General features: G+C 41.2%; 1 protein-coding gene across 1 annotated transcript in view; it reads left to right on the top strand.

The window, feature by feature from the left end:
* The window catches only part of LOC111861934 (LIM homeobox transcription factor 1-beta), a 44,918-nt gene that overhangs the window by 10,681 nt on the left and 10,123 nt on the right, over positions 1 to 24,114 (top strand). The window contains exon 2 of the mRNA XM_023846911.2: positions 18,255 to 18,513. Coding sequence (XP_023702679.1) covers positions 18,255 to 18,513 — 259 coding nt within the window. The remainder of the gene's footprint in view (positions 1 to 18,254; positions 18,514 to 24,114) is intronic.

The following is a 24,114-nucleotide window of genomic DNA, read 5'->3' as shown; positions in this document are numbered from 1 at the left end:
CGTGCCTAATTTCGAACCTCATTCATAAACTGTGTACAAGAACCAAAAACGTAAAAGTTAAGTCGCCCTGTGCTTAACTGAACGCTACGTCATCAAGAGGTATGGAAGGACTGCATGCATAGATATCGTATGTATTCTTAACTTCGGAATTAGTTTGAGATGAGTTGTCAGCTTCACTCCCAGACCGCTCTAACCCCCGGGAAAATGTATCCGGTACTCACTGGATACAAGCCGGAAGGTCGCGGGTTCAAGTTCCGATGAGGTCATTGGATTTTTTTCAGTTGACCTAATCCTCCCAGCTGCACTAGGCCCTGAGGTTTACTAGCCTCTAACAGAAATGAGTACCAGGAATTAATTAAATAATTTTCCTGGGGAATAAAGCGCGGCCGGCGCATAAGGCTGATAACCTTACCGCCATCTTTGAGCCGATTGTCTATAAAATGTGGGCCCCTCAACGTCTCACAACCCTATGGGCCTTCACAGCCTGGAACAGGGATAGCTTTACTTTTACTCATTGGATAGGAGGCTCGGCGGGTCCCAGAACCGGTCTCCACTTCGTGGAGAGATGACAAATCTTGCCTCTACCGGGACTCGAACTCCGACCCCTCGGCCGTCCAGCCCGTAGCCAGTCGCTGTACCGAATGAGCTATTCCGTCGTTCATAAGAGGATTATTATTTGAATTATAAATAATTCAGCATTTATATGAATTGAAAAACGACCCCTCAATAAGAAAGGAGAATCCTCTGAATTCCTGGATTTTTGGATTTTGTCCATTGTCTTGTATTCCAAAAACACCAAAGAACACACTGTTTTTCGGAAACTGAATGTTTCCGTCAGATGAAGGGGTCTGAGATACCCTCCCTGCTGGGTCCCTTAGAAAGAGCTAACCCAGGTCCAGTGACTGAGGTTAGCTCTTCTAAAATACCAAACAGAGTAGGTGTCTCGCACCCCCTCAACTGAGGACGGAAAGAGATCCGGTTTCCGAAATGTTGTGTTTTTTAGTGCTTTTTGGAACAGCGGATGATGGATAAAGTCCAAATACCCAATAATTTCGAGCGTACACCATCAACAGGAGCCTCTGGAAATCAGAATATTCGTACAATATGACCGTGACCAGATGTTAGTAAGAAGGCTAAACTAAATATGAGAGTGTTATATTTTAGCGTCCTGTTGCACTGATTTAAGTCCATGATTTATTTAAACCGTCTTGCAGTGCATANACACAAGATAGTGAAGGAGTGCTCCAACAGAGGAGAATGGGCGTGACTGGCGTAGTGAGGTGCGACGTAGCGATGTGGTATCCTGAACAATTTTAATATTTTTAACGTTTGACAATGTATATGATAGATACATATTTTAGTTATTTTAATATGAGAACAAGGCATGCAATGAACTAGTTTGGCGTGGATAAGTAAGCACCTGAAGATGGCATTATTATGCCGAAACATGTAGTGCGAGGGAGAGAAGGAGATAAATGAGTGTATGCACTGCAAGACGGTTTAAATAAATCATGGACTTAAATATGAGAGACTGAAGAAGCCATGTTAATATTCTGAAATGTTATAAAATATACACCATGACAGCAGAATAACAGTAGGACAGAGAAAAATAAAAAAACGAAAACATTTTATAGGAAGAATGTAATTTATCATTTTCGAGCTAAGTAAGTTGGAAATGATCGAGAAGTTAAATAAAATTGAAAGAATGTACGTATATGTTAATGCAGTGGATGGAACTGAGTAATGAATGAAATGAAATGAATGAAAGGCAAATAGATACCAGCAAGTCCATAACATGCATTCAAAATGTGGACTGAAAATTGATTCTTTAGAAAGAAGGCAAAATAAAAAGGATCGGCTCTTTAAATCACAGTGATTACAATACACATGTCTGCTTTAACGTTAAAAGTCCTTAATTTCTTTCCACAGCGTATACGTATGTATGCAACTCATTAATTTCATAATAATAAGCAGCAATTAATCATATTTTTCTAAATAGCTTTAACCAAGTGGACACCCCAAGTGGAGACAAACTGTGTTTTCTGTGAGGTAAAAATTAAATTCTTCAGTAATATTTACATGAATATTCGGCTTCAAAATGCGAAGAACAGAACACCTCCTGATATGCATTGGAAGACTTTCGTAGCTTAATCCCCGCAAGATGAGAAGGTTATAGATATTATCAATCTTTCTTAATATTTGTGTTCTCCATAGAGCTCTCTGATTTACTTTCGAGTCAGAATCAATTTATAAGGATTTAGACCATGTCAAGACTCCGCAGTCGGGGAATGAACCTATCAGAAGAAACATTTTTGTGCGTCAGTAAAATTTATTTCTTTCTGCCCCATTTCCAGAGTTTGGATATTCTCTATTTTGTTTCTCGTTGTAGACTTGCCTTCCCGAATCCTTAAATGCTAGAAATAGCAACATTTTTAGAGTTCAGATAGGTGTTTGGTCTTACTACCAGTTAATGTAGCAATAGTATGGTACATATGGACCTGAGCCTATTACAGAATTAGTCAATATAAAATTCAGTATTAAAAACTGTAGCCAATTTTGTAAAATATCTATGTTATACGAATATTGTGTTGGGTACTGCTCATTGCCTACCCTTCACTTCATATATGCGACGTCTCAGGAAATAGTTCTACTCCAATTTTCAGTGAGTTTGTTTATAATGACAGGTTTTGTTATCGCTTTCTTTATGTTTATGACAGTGGCAAGAATCGGAATTGAACCAGAGATCTTTCGCATATTAGTAACCACTAGTGGCCACTATTATTAACATTCGAAAAGCAACAGGCTAACGAACCTATCAGTTTAATGACAATCGCCGGACGACAGGGATAATCTTAGAACCAATTGGAGCAAGGTTCTGGAACCCACATGGAATCAGCTTGTACTTCTGACATCAAGCAGTGTCCAGCATAATATTCGTATAATGAATCAACCACTGTCACAGACCTTCAGAAAATCGTCTCTTCGTCTTTTTCGTTTCAGATACAGGCAATCAACCTTATTCTGACTTCACAATCTCATTCCATCTTTTCTGATGTCATTCCCGGTTATCTGGTTTATGCTGTAGAATCCGTTTCCCTGTTCAATCATCACAACCAAACAGTTTATTCAATTTTGTCTCAGTTAATCCATTTTATTTTGGACTGATCGTATGTTCAATTCGTTCCTAAAACCTCCTTTCTTAATATGGTTTAGTCAGTACATTATCGATTGCGTTGAGTGTTATTCCGTGTGAAATAATCGCAAAATGTGAGGCTTGTCTGATTTTGAAAGAGGACCGATCCTTGGTGTGCGTTTAGCTGCAACATCTGTGACAAAAGAAAATTGTCATCTTATTACGTGTACTGAGAGCGACAGTTTCTAAGGTTATGTCGGCATAGATGAAATGTGGGAAGACAACACCAGTGCTGAAAACCAACATTAACAGAAAGAGATCGTCATTGTTTCCAAAAATCAGAGAGCTACTGCAGCACATGTGACAGCAGAACTGAACATTCATCTTGAAGATTTTGTTTTCTCAAAAAATGTCCGACGTGGGCTTCACAAATCCAACATCCACTGTAGGGCTGCAATTATTAAACCTGTGATCAGTGAAAGTAACTCCCAGATGCATAAACGAAAGTGTCACGACCATGAAATCTGGACATCAGGCAGCCGGAAACGCGCGCGTGATATGGTCAGATGAATCCTCCTTCACGCTGTTCCCTACATCAGGAAGTGTTTACGTTTCGAGAAGACCCAAGGAAGCCTACAGTCCGGAATGCCTGGTTCACACTCTGAGACACGGAGCAGGTTCTGTGATGGTTGGGCAGCAATGTCGTGATACAGTGTTCTGCAGGTCACATTATTACCCTTCATGGCCGAATTAGTGCAAGGGGGTACGTGGACAGGTTGAGTAATTAGGTGTGGCCCATGATCCAGATGTTATTTCCGAACAACTATGCAATTTTCCAAAAACACAGCACCCACATTCACACAGTTGAAACTGTTCACTTATGGTTTGAAGAGCATGAAGGTGAACTTCAGCATCTTCCCTGGGCAGCACAATCACCAGATCTGAACAATATTGAACAACTCTGGTCTGTTTTGGAGACTGGAGTGAGGAACAAATTCCCACCTCAAACTTCTCTAAAGCTACTTGAAGACGTATAAAATTCATCTAGAGACTGTTCAAAACTTGTACGATTCCATTCCATGAAGGATTGCGCTGTATTGAAGACAAGATGTGATCCAGCACCATATAATTCAAGAAATGTATACAGTGTCTGTAGTGTTTCCACTATATTGTTCAACACACACACATATATACAGTCTTTAAACATAACTTCAAATCACTACTGAGTTTAAGGGAGCACGCGGTAGCGCATTTGGTTGATGCACTATGCTACAAGCCGGAAGGTCGCGGGATCGAATTCTGATGAGGTGGATTTTTCAATTGATCTAATACTTCCAGCTGCACTATGGCTCTGGGTTCGACTCAGCCTCTAAAAGAAATGAGTACCAGGAATATTCTTGGAATGTTCTTGGGGTAAAGGGCGGCCAGCGAGTAAGGCTGACAACCTTACCGCCATCTCTGAAGCGATTATCTGGAAGATGTGAGAACCTCAACATCTCACAAACCTATGGGCCTCCAAGGCCTCTTACAGGGATACCTTTACTTTTTTTTACTAACACATATCTTGTTAGAAATGACTGCGTCAGTACAAAGCCATCATCAGGTGTGTGTGTGACATATGTGGCCGAAACTTATCGCGACTTTATCCTGTCAGGTGGTAGCCTGTGTGGTCGAAATATATCGTGTGTTTTTCATCATCAGGTGATGGTCTGAGTGGGAGTGGAAACATAGGATCCTTAGAGATCTGAATTTGAGTTTGAAGATTATACTGTGTGTATGCATATTAAGTATTAAACAATGCAACAGGATGCTCAAATAAAATATTATTTACAAATTATATTCTACGTATGTCCACTTGATTAACTTCCCGTCATCCACATTCACGTAGCGAAGTTGGCGCATCTACCGTTTTATAAATTTTCAACTATACTTATTTCTATGTTTCAGTGTTTAAAGCTCCTTTTAAGGTAGAATTGTAAGAGCTTCTCTTACATCTTGTATTTATTATTTAAGTCTTTTCTTAATATGTACGTTGTATCACTTCAGAATCTTAATCTCTACCTTTTCAACATGCAGATGTGCATGAAGGTGGCAAAGGATCCCTCACTGGAATTCTGTAATGATCTTAGTGATAATTCTATGGATGTCTTCAGGGAACGCATAACACAAGTCAAGTATCGCGTAGTCAGTCGGACTGAACACTGAATTTCGTGTAGATTAGCTTGTAAATAGTTTTATGATTCATAAATTTAGTCGGTCTTCTGGAGCGGAGCCAGAGAAATGAAAACGATGCAATGCGACGCTGTTAGTATTTAACTTCACCGCATGTGGTGCAAACATCGTAACACCATTTTACGTCAAGAATTCTGACTCTAACACGAGACGTGACTAAAAGCATTTCATTCAGAAAATCAGAAGGGAACGAGCCTCTTGCGAGATTATGCGTAGATGGTAGAAAAATATGAAACTCGATCTTAGATTAGTATATGTGTAAAAATGTAAAGCTATCCCTAACATGCCATGAAGGCCCATAGGATTGTGAGACGTCGAGGCTTCCACATCTTCTAGACAATCGGCTCACAGATGACGGTGAGGTTGTCAGCATTAACTGTTGGCAGCCCTTTACCCCCAAGGAAGATGATTCTTGGCACTCATTTCTGTTAGAGGCTGCGTCAGCGCCAGGACTATAGTGCGGCTGGAAAGACTAGGTAAATTTAAAAAATCGAATGACCTGATTGGGAACCGAACTCACGACCTTCCGGCTAGTACCATATTGCCCCAAGTATAAGGGTACGCACTGAATTCATCTAGCTCAGCTTACAGCTACAGGCTGAGGGAAATTACAAACTTAACTGTAAATGTTATCGGACGGATTAAGATAGAAAGCGAGGTTCCTTTAGGGTTTTAGGTCATGATTATTCATAATATTTAGTGTCTTCACATTCTGAGACAGGGCAAACAAGCAGCCGTAATATTTCAATAGATTTCTCCGAGTATCACGTGTAGCTACTACCAAACTTTACATAAGTTGAACAAACACAACTGATATTTCTAAAATCGATTATGTTTCCCGACTTCCACCATTCAAAGTAAGATTTAAAACACTCCTTTGTGTTCATGCGTCTTCCTACCTGAGCAACATTCGACTAAGTCACGTAGTTTGATATTGCCAGAGGCGGCTCAGCATTAGACCAAAAAATTGGGTGATATTTCTACAAGTCAAATAACACAAATGATAAAAACAAATTAGTCCAGGGAGAGGCCCAGAGCCGATCTGGACGCTTTGTAGAAGAGAAAAATCTTACCCATGCCAAGAATCGAACACCGGACGTCCAGTCTGTAGTCCGCCGCTATACGTAATGAGCTATCTCCACTCCTGCCGGATTTTTCAAAGATTAAAATTAAGTTATTTGAAAAGGAAGCAGAATGTTCTTCGTGCGGACATTTTTAACTGATGAATGTAATACATTCCGACCAACTACTCCGTTCCTTCCGTAATAAACACTGGAAGAATTTTTCTGACGGGAATTTTTTGCATGCATAACGCTCTGTCTGCCACTATTCTAGATAATTACACGCTTCTGAAGCATCCAACTCTTTTCAAAAGAATGTAATCCAAAAATTCGGGACTAAAAATATCTCCGTTATAGCATGGCTCTTTTTAAAAAGAATCTAAGGCTTCTTCTTGTATTTGGGAAGCTCGACTTGTGAATCTAGGATTGAATGTATTCATCCCAGACGTCACCCCACCCCCTTGCTTCTTTCCCTTAAAAATCTGCATTGTCAATATCAATATATTCCTCCGTTTCGCGAGATGAAAAGACGTCTTCATCTGTAAATATTGAGGGAAGCAAAAAATTATCATTCACACTTGCTGGAAGACGAAGCTGTGGGAAGGTTTTATGTGGCATCCACACGTGCTCATCGCTGAAGGAAGTAACAGATGTAATCCTGACTTCAATATATTCCGTCACAAAGCCGGAGGAGGCCACGGGAATCAAGCGTCCAGGCTTCGACGCTGAGGCATTTGTCACAGGAAGATAATGAATAGTCATGACTTAAAATGTATACCGGAAATATTGGTCTTATATCTCAGCCTCCTAAAATTTCATTAAATTAAATAATGTTCACATCTTATAACATAACACACCGAGCCGTCTTGTCGATATGCATCCTTGTCTATAAAGCATGTCTGCGCGTCGGCAGTTATTCACGCTAGTGTGATGCATACTAGGCAGCGCCATAGCTCAAGCGGTTAGTCGCTGGCTTCCCACCGCGAAGGCCCGGGTTCAGATCCGGGTCTGGTCAAATGGGATTTGTGGTAGACAAAGTGGCGCTGAGGCAGGTTTTCTCCGAGTACTTCGGTTTCTCCTGCCAATCTTCATTCTACCAATTGCGCCACAATCACCCTCACCTGTCATCTGGGGCTGGTATAACAGGCCAGAAAAGGCCGCAGTGCAAGGGACTTAGTCCCACCCCGCTAGCAATAAAAAAAAATGATGCATATTAAATCGATTACTTTCTGTCCAGTCTGTACTGTCACTAAGAAGAACTTAATTCTCCAATATATGAAGCACATGCCAGTCGTGAGGATGTGTCAGGTAAAAAATGGCAAATAATATATCGTTATATGTTGCTCGCATGCGTATTTTAGTATTTTTTTCGTGCATTATATAACGACCAAAATCAAAATTTTATGCCAAATTTGATTAAGAGGGAAATTAAGAGGAGAATAAAATCCGGTAATGCTTGCTACAATTCAGTCCAGAACTTTTTTGTTTTCTCGTCTGCTGTTTAAATACGTAATAATTAGAATACAAAAAGAAACTACAATTTTTCCTGTCGTTTTCTATGAGAATGAAACTTGGTCCCTAACGTGAAGAAAGAACACAAGCTGAGAGTGTCTGAGAAAAGGGTGCTGAGGAGAATATTTGGACCGAGGAGTGAAGAAGTGATGGGAGGTTGGAAAAAACTGCATAATGAGGAGCTTCATAACTTGTACTCTTCTCCAAGTGTAATTAGGATGATAAATTCAAGAAGGATAAGATGGGCAGGGAATGTAGCCCGTATCGGAAAGAAGACGAATGCATATACGATTTTGGTGTGAAAGCCAGAAGGAAAAAGACCACTAAGAAGACCTAAACATAGGTGACTGGATAGTATTAAGATTGATCTTAGAGAGATAGTGTGAGGTGGTATTGACTGGACTGGTCTGGCTCAGGATAAGGACCTATGGAGGGCTCTTGTGAACACGGTAGTGAATCTTCGGGTTCCATAAAATATTAGGAAGCTCTTGAGTAGCTAAGCTACTTGCGGCTTCGCTAGGTGGGCTGAGCTCCATGCAGTTATTATATAACGACGTTTTCAGTACTGATACTATATAGCGTCGGATGGCGAAACGATAGATGAATGACGAATTGGAGAGCATTTAGAACGCAGAGGTAGGGGCTTCATCTTGGAATAAGATTTTGTCTGATAGTTTATTTACTGATAAAAATTCAAGATCGCCTATCTGTACTACAACACTGTTATTTATATTTTATAGATCACGTTCATGAACCAGTAAAAACATTCATAATGCAGAATAGCATTCAGTGTTCTTACAATGTAAATACATGAAGGATACACGAATATAAGCAAACTATTTAAAGCACAATAATTACTACAAGTGTACCACCTGCTTTAATATTATCAAAATTCCGCCGTTTCTCCTCAGACTGAATTCAAGATGTGTGTACTTCTCATGAACCTGATAATAAACAGCTATTACTTAACTATGAAGCATTGACAGATTAATGTTTGTAATAGAGGCACTATATGTTTTCTGTGATGTCGGAAATGATTTTTAAATAATATTTACGTGACACGTCGACTTGGCATAACCAACTGGTACAGATATATTTATCTATTTTTTAATACTTCCTCCTACATATTTCGACAAAATTCTGGCATCTTCGAGCTTGTAAAAGTAGAAAAAAATAACGTTGTTCTCTACTTAATTAAGCAACACGCCATGAAAATATATGGGGCAGTGGAGGTATAGCTGCACCATTGTCGCCCTCGTCAGTAGTTGGAGGTCAGGGGTCAGCTTCACGCCCCGGCGGCTATACCGCCAGAGAGCGAGAGCCCCAAATACTCATTGGCTAGAAGGCTAGGTGGGCTCCAGAGCCGGTCTGGACGCTGTTGAGTAGAGAAAAATCTCTTACTCCCCCCGGGAATAAAACCCCGGCCGTCCAGCCTGTATACCGTCCCTGTACCGACTGAGCTTTCCCGTCTTCTCGTCATCAAGTGTGTTTAACTGTTTCAAGCACAGTGTTTACTACATTCTTTAAAGTAACAAAACTCTGAATTCTGCCCACAGAGTATATTCGTCTTTTTTGCATGGTTCTCACAATAAAGAGTGAATTTTTCTCTTAACAGTATTAACCGATTAGTCTTTGTATCGAAGAAGTAAAGTGCTTCCTGTGAGGTACGAATTCTTATATAAAACTGCAAAGAAATTCGTCCATTCTGAGATGTCGCTCCGCTCCCAGAGTCGTGAGAGAGGTAAATATGGTCACGATACCCGTGAGACCCGGAAACAAGAATTACTGTGCTGGTGAGGGCCAGCAGCAATTTTCCCCGACAGACCAATTACCCATCTTCTCGTCAGAGAAGATGTTACATGATGACTATAACCGCAAGGATTCAGCTGCAAAAAAAAAATATATCTGGTCGTGAACCTCAAGGGGCTTAGTGCCAAGAAGAACTGATTGGCGGAAAACGGCCAGTCGTAAAGCAACCCTGACGCTGACTCGGTCTTTAAATGCTTAATAATTCCCTTGTAATTTCATGATCTTCAGTCGGAGCTTTGTTGCTGCATTTCTGACTGAGCCAGTACCGTCCCAGCCTTGCATATGACACAGCAGTCAAGAACCATTCGTTACAGACGCGCTGAGGCGAGCAGCTCGGCGCAGCTACCAGAATTCTAACGTAGCATTAAGTCCAAGAAGCGTAAAAGTGCCTATTGAGAAGTTATTCATCCGTAAGTGACAATCGAAGGGTGTGTGATGATGCGACTGTGGTGTGTTGACTGATGTGGCAGCACACTCACCGTCGAGTGGCTCAGTGAAGGAGGGTAACGGAGTGTTATAAAATAGAGCTGCACCATGTCGAGGTGTCTGTCGCTAATGGGTCGCTAAGTGGGACCCTTCCAGGAAGTTAGTTAATCACTCACGCGATAGCTATATGTGCATAGGCACAGGGTCTCCCTTAAGTCATTATGCATGTCCCAGAAAACGCTTTCCTTGTACATTCTCTCAGCTGTAAATGTAAAGATTTTCACATCCCCATCAACCATCGGGTTCTGGCTGTAATTAATTCCACAGCGGAGAAGTCGCCGTCTGTTACAATGAGGAATCGTTAATGTGGAATTCTGCCAAGCCCGTTTACTTTTATAGGCCTATCTAACTTCTGTCCACCTAATCCAACCCTTTAGACCCCCCATGGCCCAGTCAGATCCATCGTCACCTAATTCGGTTTTTCTTTGCCCTTTATAAATTTGTATGATTTCTCGTGATTCAGTATAAAGCAGCATCGTGAACTAAGTAGTTCTTTTAAGTTTGTTGGGGTGGGGTGAGACTGAGTCCACTTGGTACGTCTGCCACTAACTGGCCTACTGTACCAGCCCCGGATGGTTGATGATGAGTTTGGAACAGTCGGTCGAATGAGAATTGGCAGGGGAAACCGAAGTACTCGGAGAAAACCTACCCCAGCGTCACTTTATTCGCTACAAATCCCACATTACTTGACCTGGGATTGATTCCAAACCACGCATAAAATTATAAAAAATTAAATACAGTAAAACTTCTTTGTAATCGACTAATAAAAGGTTAAAATTAAAGCTATCCCCTTAATAGGCCGTGAAGGCCCATAGGGTTGTGAGACGTCGAGGCTACCATATTTTCTAGAAAATCGACTCACAGATGGCGGTGACGTTAGCCTTATGCGCCGGCTGCCCTTTAACCCCAAGAAAATCCTGGTACTCATTTCTGTTAGAGGCTGAGTCGACCCCAGGACCATACTGGAGCTGGAAGGATTAGTTAAATTAAAAAATGTAATGACCTCATCGAGAATCGAACCCTAAGGAGGACAATGTGTTCGCTATCACCGATGTCCGCTATAACCGAGTGAAGATGTATTCAGGGAAGCGCGTGACAGGATACATAGCCAGTACACACAATAAACATAGAAACACACAGTGAGATTACATAAAGTTGTTTATATTGGGGTCGTTTTTTTTTATTTTAAATAGTTTTCCGAATATATCTTCTTAGTGCCTTAACAAACAAACAAAAAATAAACTCCGTGGCCTGTAGTCCGCAAGCGAACTTTGCCGACCTAACGCTTAATGCGTGAACACCTCTAAAATTCATAATTGCACACAGTCAGATTGTCTCCGTCATATCCGAAATGCATCATATCCGGTTCCGTTATAACGAGGGTTTACTGTATACAAGAATATACTTTATTTTGTTGAGGGGTGACACTCGGCCTCTCAACCTCAGTCGAGACGTGATCAAATTATAACGTGTGAGTTTGTTAACAGTGTGAGCTTTTAAATTATCGTCTTCTGAGTTATGACACCGTGCTACCTGTGATATCTTTACCAACGTTTCGGTTGAATATCCTGCCTTCCTAATCAGGGTATTTCAATATCTATGAACTTCCTGATCAGCTAAATAACAATTATCTGCTTAGAGACATCCCTGCACCAATGCTAACATATTATTACAGTAATCAGAAGAACGTAGCCGTCCCCTCCTGAACTAGGTTAACTAGGGGGATCATGTTCAGAGTTTATCGTCCAGCCAATCTGTAAGCCTGAGCTTGCAGCTCGTATAAACGGGATGGGATAGCAGCGCAGATAACGGAATCTTAGTGAGAATATGAAACATGTACAATAAATTAATTACGAATAAGTCACACTTAAAAGAAATCACAGTTTGCTGTTTACTGCTGTGTTAATTTTTCAAACTCCAAGTCGATGCGGTTGTTACGAAACGTCAGGTAATTTAATTGGTTGGTTCAGAATAAATTCCAATGTTTGGGCAGAAGTTTCCACTCGCGGTGACCAATGCAATTTGGAAAGGTTAGGTGCTCCTTCAGTTCGGAGCCACTGACCGCATGCACAGAACACGGAGTTCCGAAGCAGTACTGTGTACTGTGTATCCGGCTGTTTCCTAGTAACAGCATCCAAGACTTTTGCTATCATTTCCCCTCGGAATCTCTTTGAAGACTAATCTGAAGGACAAAGTGGTGCCGTGAAGCTGACGGTTATTGTTCTCTTCCTTTTGTGGTGCATGGCATCCTTCGAGGCGACAATTTCATAGCACTCGAGAACAAGCCATAAACCCCAAAGTGAGGAAAACACATTTAATTCGAGAATAGAGCAGTTTATGGTGAGCAAACTGCTTCTAATTAACAAAACCGATACCATCCGATTCGCCTCGCTTCTAACATTCTCAAACTTTTCAGCCTACGAGTATTAAATTGTCGACTTATTATAATGTCAAAAATTTGTGACAATTCTGTAAACTGAACTGCTGATTAGTCTCACTGAGAATAACCAAGTAACTTCCGTGAGTGTCAAAAAAATTATTGACGAGTGCCGTCTGAATCTTCTGAAGCACGAAATTCTTCTAAATAAAACTCCGTGACTATTAGTCTGCAAGCGAACTATACTGACCGAGCAACCGCCGATTGTCCACGAAGTTAGTGCCAACTTTAGTGGAGAGAGGGTGCCGCGTGGTCAGCGCAACGGATCCCCTCGTCCGTTAATCTCGGCATCCGAGACCGGAGCCGCTACTTTTCCATTCAAGTAGCTCCTCAGTTATCCTCACGAGGCTGAGTCGACCCCGTTTCAGAGCCACGACTTCTTAGAAAATCTGGTAGCGCTGGGAATCTAACCCGGGACCTCTGGAATTGTAGCCAGGAACTCTGACCACTAGACCATAGAGTTCGTCTAAATAACATCTAAAAATTCACTTCCTGCCTCAAAGAAAACACACTTCTCTGTAGTCTCATATTCTAACAATCATACAGAAGCAATAAACAGCAAAGTTCTGAGGTTCTTAATAACAAAGCAGGTGGTAAAAATGGTAACCACTCTGCTGAAAAGGGTTAAGATGTGATTGGTTTACCTGTTCACATAACTACCGGCGACAATGTTCTTCATTGAACGAAACGCAATTGAACGCAATCCCACACTCTCGTGTCGACCAAGTCTTGAGCAACTTCATGTCCTGCCATAACTCCCTACTCTGTCAATTGAGTCACAATGAAGATAGTACAGACGTCACATTGACAATTACTATTCAAAGCTTCTATCGTAACAGGGTAGCATCCACGTTATAGACCAATGGCTCGTGTGACGTCATCTCGTTAATTACCCAGGCAACTTAATTGGTCCAGAGCTCCTGTAGAAAGAGGAGACGAGAAGGGGTACACGACACATCGAATTAACCTTGCTCCCTGGTGTCGTCATTAAACGGCGGAGTAATTACTTTCAGCTTAATCAACTGACTCCATCCCATGCTGTTACCACTGTAGCGTCCATATTTCGGAGTGGTGTGACTTTAGTGTAAAGTAGCACAGTTAATAGGACAACCGCCCTATGCCCTGTCGCTTGATGAATGCTGTACAGCAGAATGGATGAGTTCGGACAGGTCTTTTGATGTTCTTGAATCACAAGTCAAATAGCGACGGAAGAATGAGGAGAAAGCAGCAATTCTATCGATTCTCTCAATATTAAGCACCTCCAGCAAGAGGGGAGAGGAATCGAAGGAGTGATAGAAGAGAACCCGATTTACATTTGATCTTAAGCGGCCTCCGTAGTCTAGAGGTAACGTTCCCACCTCATGACTCGTAGTACGCGGGTTCAAATACCCGGCGGAGGTCGTCGAATTTTTAAGGGCGGAAAAATTCAGAAACAAGTCCTCCGGGAGGGACTTTAAGCCGTGGGTCCCGTGTCGTAACTTTACGGCACCTAAAAGAACCTCATATCTCCAAAGGAGGTCACTGAGCCAAATGAACGGACGTTTCCCGCCCAACAGCAGTCTCTAATACCTCTGGTAGATGGGGGAAGCATTATAGGTACCTCTCAGTTAGTAGAGCCGGTCTCGCTGGCTGGGCGGGACTGATCGTAAGCACCAGTACCGGTAGGATATAGAGACTGGTAGAAATCATAGAGGGAAGCACAATGACCAATACAGATCTCAGTGCATGGGGAAACCCACCCTCTCCAATAACTAACTAACTGCATCTGATCTTTAAAATCCTGTCATTGCATCGGTACTTCAAAATATCGCGTCTTGGTAGCTGACAAGTGCTACAGGTATAGATTCTAAAGGGTTCTGACGATGCTGTATAACACTCAGAATTACTGTGTTTTCGGGCTCTGTCCATCATCCAGTATTCGAAAGACTACTAAACGCGATGTTTCGGAAACTGGATCTATTTCCGTCCTCAGGTGGAGGGGAGACACCTACTCTGTTGGGTGCCTTAGAAAGAGTTAACCTAAATCACTGGGCAACCAATGTCGGATTCACTATAGCTGTTTTATTACCTGAGACAAGGCTAATGCGGAAGGAGATGGTAGGAAAATATTCAATAAAATGCATATTTTCCTGTTACGTCTAACCGAATTAACCTGGGGTCAGGTAATGAAATAGCTCTAGTGAATTGACAGGGGTTGTCCAGTGATTTATGTTAGCTCTGTCTAGGGGACCCAAAAGAGTAGGTGTCTTCCCCCTTCTCACCTGAAGAAGGAAACAGATCCAGTTTCCGAAACGTTGTGTTTGCTATTTTTTAGAATACCGGAAGTTGGACAAAGTTCAAAAATCCAGTATTTCCGGCGCCTGAAACTGGTTTCGGAAAGATCATCACAGCGCACGTGTTTTGTTGAATGCAGGCCAAAGCACGATACTCGTGTTGTTATTTCGAATTCTGAAACTTAGTATCGATTCCTGTCAATAACTTTCATTGTCTCGGTAAAATTTCCAAGTAGGAAGAAAATATTCCGTCTGCAATAGTTCTTCGTCAGAAATTCTCAGAGCAGTGTTCAGCAAAGTATTTGGTGTGCAACGAGTTGTCATAAGAAATTATACATTCGCATGTTATAATTAGAGAAAATGCAATAGTCACAATTATATTATTCAGTATTAAGTTTTTATTATTTTGTGGTATACCGTCATGTGTTTTTGAAAAATTCGGGTGTGCCGCAGGTGCAGAAAGGTTTGAGAACACTGCTGCACAGAACCACAGAACACACTACGATACGACACTATGACAGGGGACTCCAAGCGACATTTTTCATTCGTTGCTAATTTTAATTAAATTTCTGTGATTATTCTGCGTGAAACTAAAAGTTTAGTAATTGTCACAAAAAATCACGAAATTGGATGGGTCATTTCTTAGGACTTTTTTTTTAAATTCGCTTAGTGGGGGGTAGAGTCCAGCTGGGTCCACTCGGAACGACGGCCACTGATTGGCCTATTGTAGCCTGCCCCGGGTGATTATGATGATGGAGAATTTGGTGGAATGAAGATTGGCAGGGGAAACCGAAGTACTCGGAGAAAACCCGCCCCAGCGCCACTTTGTTCACCAGAGATCCCACTTGACCACACCCGGGATCGAATCCTGGCGTCGCGGCGTGTTGGTAGGACTTAGGCAAAGGAAAAATGAAGCTGTATTTGAAATTTGAAACTTCAACGAAATATACACTGAATATATAAGCAGGAGAATGTGCAAACTGTACTTCAGTATTTGTGGGCGTCTACACGAGGTTAGATGGCGGAAGAGTGACGTTGCACCAATGGACGATTGTGTATTTCTATAATTTCTTCAAACCAGAAATGGCTGTCATCCCCTGCAAAGGGTTCATTTTAAGAGAATAGGATCAGCACCTAGGAGCAGAGAGTTTGCTAGTTGCAGCAAATTGTTAGTGTGATATTTCCGGATATGTGTAAGCCAGATGGGACTAAAACTGAGAGTAGAAGCCTTGGATCTTACGAGAAAATTGAAGTCCTATGTATTATTGTGTTTCATATTTTGTATAAGGCCATGTCATGAGTAAAAGCACGCACAACTTTAGTCTATAATGACAAAGAATTTGATTTTTCTCTTTATTCCAACGACCAGGTTGTCGAAGCAAATTCCGATTAAATTCTATAGAAAACTATCTGCAAATACAAAGGAATTTCAAAAAATTAAATTATAATATGAAGTTAGTCTATATTCAAACAAGAAAGGCCTAAATGTTAGCTTTAACAGGAAAACATTCGATAGGAACTAACATCCTATAAATAAATTAACACATGTTTCTGCCAGGATTATAATACTATAAAAAAAGTAAATGTATCGCTGTAACAGACCGTGGGGGCCCATAGGGTTGTGAGATGTTGAGGCTCCCACATTTTCTAGACAATCCGCTCATAGATGGCGGTACGGTTGTCAGCCTTACGCACCGGCCGCCCTTTACTCCCCAGGAAGATACCTGATACTAATTTCTGTTAGAGGCTGAGTTGATTCCAGGGCCATAGTGCGTCTGGATAGATTAGGTAAATTGGAAAGTTCACCTCATCTGGATAAAATCCCGCGACCTTCCAGCTTGTAACATAGTACCTCAATCAACTACGCTACCGCGTGCCCCGTAACACTGTAAGTAAGTAATGAATAAGAAATATATATGTGTATGTGTATTGTTATTTATTCGCATTGTGGTAAAACTGGTGGTTAAAATCAACCGGTCAGGTGTAAGAAAATATTTTAATAATTTAACTCGGAATGAACAAGTGACAGTTCTATACTTTACAGTATCAACATTTGAAATGTGGTTGCTTAGCAACACAAGCTACGGAGAATCGTGCTCTATTATTTTGGTAATAAATTTCTTACAGCTGCCTGCACGTCTGAGAAGTGCCCCACCCTCCGTCCGTATGACTTAAAATATTCCTGCAATAGGCACAATAAGGAGAATTTACGAAAATGTTTGTACAGATGACTGACCTACATCCCGCGAAGGTTTTGCTGAATACAAAACTCAAGGCAATTGTTCATTCGTCAGAACTACACTGTACTGACTGTTTAATAGCTCTTGCAGGCAATGTCTCATTTGATTTTCTTGGATGAAGGTACAGTTAACCATGGTTCAATTAATTAAGCACCACGCCATGAAGGTATGCAGGGGAGTGGAGGTACATCCCCGCCAATCTTGTCCTCGGCACAACAATATGGAGAAAATTGGTCATTTTCACCCGTTGGCCGCTTTACCCACAGGCGAATAGTCCCTGATACCCACTGTACAGGAGACCGGGTATCTCCTAGAGCTGATCTGGACGATACGGAGAAGAGAAAACCTCCTGCCCCTGCCAGAAGACGAAGGTTGTCTTGGATATCAATCAATATTTTGCATATGGGTGTGTAGCTGATTGGTCGAGAGAGAGAGTGTACTGGCTTTCAAGAACTCAGGGACAAGTTGATGAACATTATCCTAAATGCGGAAAAATACATTATGAGTTCCTGAATTAATGCATTGTAGTGTTGGGAGATATGTAAGAATATATAAGAATTTCGTTACATCGATCTTGGGGCAGAATTTGCTGCGATACATCAAGGACATATTCCTACAACATATGACGTCACAATCAAAGACGTCATTCATACTAACAACCGGCTTAAGCCGATTTATTCAAGGTCCTGCATTATTGCAGGAACGGCCCTGTAACTATCAAGGACCTGTTTTACCACTAAGCCCAATATTCGATATTTATTTTTTGAAACAAATGTCACCTTAAATAGTTCTGTCTTCCAGGATATAATGCCGTGCAGTCTGCTGAAAATCAGCCGACGTTTCGGAAGAACTTATCGCCGTCATGTTTAGGGTTGAAGAATCAGTCAAAAAAGAAACCATCATGAAGCAAGCATCAAGCAGAACTCTGCTTACACACAGTAATTTCTTCCGAAACGTCTGTAAATACTATATGCAGTACTACACAGCGATATCTACCCAGAGGATACAATTCTTTATAACCGCCGCTGTCGGAACCTAAGATCCTTCATGTGTATAATCTTCCTTACGCAGAGGTGGGTGCTGCAGGCGGAGGTACTGGAGGCGGTGGTGGTAGTGGAGGTCCCGTCGGAGCCACCACGACGATCAAGTGTGAGAAGACGTATGAAGTGTGTGAGGGTTGTGGGCAGAAGATCCACGATCGTTTCCTGATGAGAGTGGCTGACGCAAGCTGGCACGAACACTGCTTGGCCTGCAGCGAGTGCGGGGTCCTCCTCAGTCACTCCTGTTACTGTCGCAACGCCAAACTCTACTGCAAGGCGGACTATGACAGGTAAAATATACGTGACACAATATCCCTCTTTGTCTCTCTACTTAATTACATAATAAGACAAAGGTGAGGTCGCGCCATAGCTCAAGCGGTTAGTCGCCGGCTTCCCACTGCGGAGTCCCGGGTTCAAACCCGGATCTGATCAAGTGGGATTTGTGGTGGACAAAGTGGCGCTGGGGTAGGTTTTTCTTCAGAGTACTTCGGTTTCCCCTGCCAATCTTCATTCCACCAATTTCTCCGTCATCATAATCACCAGGGGCAAGTACAATAGGCCAATCAGTGGCCGCCGTGCCGAGTGGACCCAACTGGACTCAACCCCCCTATGCAAAAGAAAAGACAAAGTTGGAAAAACGAACTTCTCCAGTATCCTACAGCTTGCTCAAACTGAAGCTAATAAACTTTCTCAAAAACTGTGTTTCGTATATTATAAATCTAAGAGTGTGGCCTTAAATATTGATTTCCTTGAGACCCGCGACTCTTTTTGTGGTTTTTTCAATTTCGTGTCTTAATTGGCCACATAGAAAACGACTCCTCCAAAAATTCTTCATCTCCGCGGAAATGTCTTTACCGAGTTGTTATCTAGCAACGAAAGGAGGATACATAGACACGCGTCAAACAATTCTTCTATTGTTGCTTGCATTCTTTGTTTTTGGAACCTGTTTATCGGGCCGCTGCCTAGCAATGGAAGGAGGGATATATTTTTCCGAGCCTTTGCCTAGCAACGGTAGGAGGGATATACATAGACACACAGACTAATGGGATGGATTTATGAAGTACGCTGTTGACATGGGCTCAGGTGCCATGATGTACTGTACATACCAATAATCACAAATATTGGTTCCGGCATTCAAAAATTGGTAAGGGGGAGAGGTCACACAGCATGGAGGTCGGATAAGCCTACTTCCATTTTTCTTTCAAAGTGAGGAACGTAGGCTAAAAAGTGTTCTTTATTCTGCGGTAGGGCATCAGGCACCCATAAATTTACTTTAGGTATAAGCCGGATCTATAACGTTATTGTCCTCTAATAATGATTTGGATATCTTGGAAATAAAAATTGAAAGATCGTACACCAATGTAAGCTCCGAGTAGAATTTTATATAAGAAAACAAATTCGATATATATATATATGTTATAACGACTCTCTGTAGTGGCCACCCCCTTCCCAAGGAACCAGCGGCGATACGACCGCTGCGCCTTCTGTTATGAAACAGGCTACAACACATTCACTGCACGAATACTACGCTTAACTCAAGCAGATTTTTACAAGAAACGAACTCATCACAAGATAATTCTTAACTCTTATAATTATTAGCTTTAGATGGCATATATGAATCCAGCCTACAAAGGCAAAGCCTATTTCTTCATCAAAGGCCTAACTTTTCGTAAAAAACTAGATGCTTTTTACCTGGAGTTGTTGTTGTTTTCTTTTGTTCCCCCCCCTTGGCACTACAGCCCCAGTGGGCCTAGGCCTACCTCCATGAACTTCTCCGTTCACTTCGGTTTTTCTAGATCTTACACATTCGGTAGGACTCCTTGGGCGGGTGATCAGCTCGTCGCAAGCCCTCTACCTGTACACAGACACAGAAAAACGCACAAACACAAACAAAACATCCATGCCCTGAGTGTGATTCGAACACACGATCCCGGTTTCCAAGCGAGCGAAGAGAGTACATTCCTTAGACCGCTCGGCTACCGTGACCGGCCGATTGTTTTTAGCCCCAAGCTATTCCCCAAGACGGAATTGCGCCCCTTGTCGGCAGTCCATGAATGCTTATTCAACACAAATCTTTTCGCAGAACATTAACACAGACAATGATGATGACAGATGGTGATAATGATGGACAATTTACTGACATTTTGTCTCGTTTTAACAAAAAAACTGGTTATGTAACAGTTTTTCAGCTTCATTCTATTTATACATTAATTGTGGCCAGTCAATTTTAAGCATTTTCTTAAGTTGACCAATTAGACCAGCGACAGGTAATAACCACTCCAAGGTTGACAGTTTCTTTAGTTAGTATAAAACGAAGGTTCGGCATGCAGAGTATTAGTAAACATTAGGGATCACAATTACATAGGTCACAGATAACTTCGCAAATACAAATTATAGGTACTGTAGACATAGACACTTCACAACAGAGGACCGTTTACATTTTACTCAGAAAATTTTGGTCACTAATCCCAACAAAACCAATTCTAATTTATGTAGCGCAAATGGCCATTCAACCTGTATACGCATAACCAGGCCCGTCTAATATCCATTTATTAAAGCTAATGTTAAAACATGAAATATAATTCTAACATTTCTAAATTTGTAGTGTATAATGGGACTGGCTCCTGGATAATGGCCTTAAGGTCTTCTCCCTATCGGTAATCCCCCAGCTATACTACATCTTGTAAGATTTGAGGTTTTCACGGCAGTGACTATGAAGAATGCAGTCTTCTGGGATGTGGCACCGTGTAGATGCGGTGTTAACCGACGTTTCGGAGGAAGGTATCGGCTCCATCTTCAGGGTATAAGGAAAAATAAGAAAATCCGCAAGCGAAGAGACAGTGAGAACATCTCATCAAAGTTTCGCAAATAGTTCTAAGACTCATAACTCACCTATACTTCAGCTTGGATGTGTGTGACGAAGAAAAAGAAAGTCATTCCACCAGTCTGTAGGATTAATAGTTCTGATTTGCATAACAGTATTTTTCTCTGAATGTACATAATTTATCATGCTTTATCACAAAATATTTCACCTTCACAAAAATATATAACTGTAAGAAAATTCATTCTTGCACACGAAGAAACTGTTTTCGTGACGCGCACATATCACGTTTCTGTTGCTACTAACCGGAAACGTCTTAATTCAAAACCTGCATACAGATGGCAGAGAAGTCCACATTAAAGTTCGTGGAAAAGTAAAAAACAAAAAAAACAAAAAAACAAAAAAACCGCATTGAGTGCCATCTATGGAGAAGACGGTATAAACAAAGGAGTTGAAGGGCAGAAATTATGTTCACTGTTTTTTTTTAATTTATCGCAATTTACAATCTACTCTACAAGGGAGCAATAAGTAAATATGTTGTAAGAAATCACTTGTGCGGAGTGATCATCCAGTGATGATTCTCCTATGTAGTATACTCTGCATTATGTTGTTGAGTACGGCTACCCATCTTCAACACTGTGTTCTTTTAAGTCTGAGGGCCATTGACGTTTTAGTCTTCGTCTGATGTTTAATGGGTTGCTTAGTTCAGTTACGCAGCTGTTTTCGTGTCCCATTAGTCGGTTGTGGTATATGGTAGAGTATCTTTTGATTTCTTCTGTGACGAATGTATGTTCACTGTGAAATTAAATTCAGTTCACCGTATGGTTTTTTATCCTCCTCTCTCATTTCTGAAAATCTAAATATCAAATGTACATAATAATGTAATTTTATCCGTTGTGTATGAAATTGGTTCGACTGCCTCTGTGGTCTAGTGGTCAGATTTCCTGGCTAGAGATCCAGAGGTCCGGGTGTGAGTCCCGGGGCTAACAGATTTTTTTCTGAGAAGTAGTGGGTCTGGAACGGGGTCCGTTCAATTGGTCCGACTGCCTCTGTGGTCTAGTGGTCAGATTCAGAGGTCCGGGTTCGATTCCCGGAGCTACCAGATTTTTTCTGATAATTAGTGAGTCTGGAAACGGGGTCCACTCAGCTTTGTGATGATAACTGAGGAGCTATTTCAAGGAAATGGCGACTCCGGTCTAGAAAACCGAAATTAACGACCGTGGGGATTCGTTGCGCTGACCACGCGGCACCCTCTATCCGCTCAAGTTGGCACTAACTTCGCCGACAAGCGGCGGTCGCTCAGTCGGTATAGTTCGCTTGCGGACCAAAACCACGAAGTTTGTTGTTTTTTTGTTTTTTTTTTTGTATGAAATTGGTCCCTTATTCTTCAGGAGAACAAATTGTGAAGAATATTTGGGAAAACTTACTAGCTCCTCGAAACTAATTCCTTTTTGACAAGTCACCCGTGGCCCGTTTCGTAACAAAATTATGTTTTACGGTGATGAGTTGTTAGCCTCACGCCAAACCCCGAAGCTGGCGGACCACCACTTATCGGCTGTCGGCGACTACTTACACGATATAGTCGCAGTTACAGTCCATATCTGAAGGTCATTCCCTCCATCCAAAATCCAAGGAGGCACCACGCCATAGTGGCAAGGAACCCTCTTAGCGTGGAAATAAGGAAGTGAACTATAATTTTATGTGTGGTTTCATATGTGTATGAAATTTGGTCAATCACATTATAAGAAGAGCCTAAATTGATTGTACATGAGGGTAGGATGCTCAAAAATTATTTGGATCCGAGACAGATGAAGTAACAGGATGCTACGGAGAATGGCATAATGAAAAGTTTCATAATTTGTACTCTTCACCAGGAAGTCCAAATCAATGAGGTCAAGTTATGCCAGGCATATAGCACATATGGGGAGGTGAGAAATGCATACACATCAGGAAACCAGAACAGAATAGATCATTTCAGACAATTTCAAAGATGTCAGTTTCTTGCATGAAATTCACTACATGTTCTAAAATATTTCCAAATGGCTGAATCTCAAAATTCAGTTTAAAGTCAACATAGTGCAATGTGTTTATTTCTTGAGAAACCATGTTTTCATTATGTCCATTTCCATCACTGTGTGCATAATTATTATTTATTTTCCAGAAACATGTTTGGCTGTGTTAATTAATGTCATCCAGTATTTAGGATGATGATTATTGCGTTTAATAAAAATATATGATAACCATTTTATTCAAAGAAGTACCAATGACAAGGATAGAGACCAGTTTATATAATTCCTGTACATGTTTACAATGCAACCAAATCATCATTGCTTTTCCAAGACTGTTTCTAGACTAGGAATCAGTTTCAAAATCCACTATCAGCATGCTGGGCTTGTCCCATTAGCCATTAATTTTCAAGGTTCTTACCAGATCTCAAATACCTTTAAAGTACCAGAGACTAGGTCCCCAGTAAATTTTCCCCTGTTAGGCTTTCCCCTACTTCAACACTGTACCACTCCTACAGTGTGGACATAGGGTCAAACTTCAGGAGGCAGCAGGAATGAGATTTTTAAGATGTACAGAAGGAAAACAAGAAAAGAGAGAATGGGAAATGAAATAAATTAGGGAGTACATAAAAGTAAATGCCTTGGTAGATAAATTAATAAAAATAGAATAGAGAGAATGAATGTATTTTAAGAATTATGACAGAATCCTAAAGAAGATTTTTAAAGTAAAAAGAAAATACCTAAGAGGAAGATCAAGAACAATATGAAACAACAGAGTATGAAAGTTGTCATACACCAAGAAGGAAGAATGTCAAAAGAAGTTCAGGAGCACAAGGTGTGGAAAGACAGGGACAGATGGAAATGCCTGGTCTTGAGATGACCCACCTAAACTGGAAATGCCAGAGGAGGAAGTTGGTGGTGGTGCAGAAGAAGAAAAAGAGGAGGAGGAGGAAAAGAAGAAGAAGAAATCGACATTCTGTTTACCCACCAACTGTTATGCTCATAATGAAAATTGTCTAAACCTGCCGTCTCTTAACCAATAAGAACCATGATGGTGTCTGTCT

This window comes from Cryptotermes secundus, unplaced genomic scaffold (genome assembly GCF_002891405.2).
Source record: "Cryptotermes secundus unplaced genomic scaffold, Csec_1.0 scaffold181, whole genome shotgun sequence".
Lineage (NCBI taxonomy): Eukaryota > Metazoa > Arthropoda > Insecta > Blattodea > Kalotermitidae > Cryptotermes > Cryptotermes secundus.
This window is presented reverse-complemented; position numbering and strand designations above follow the sequence as displayed.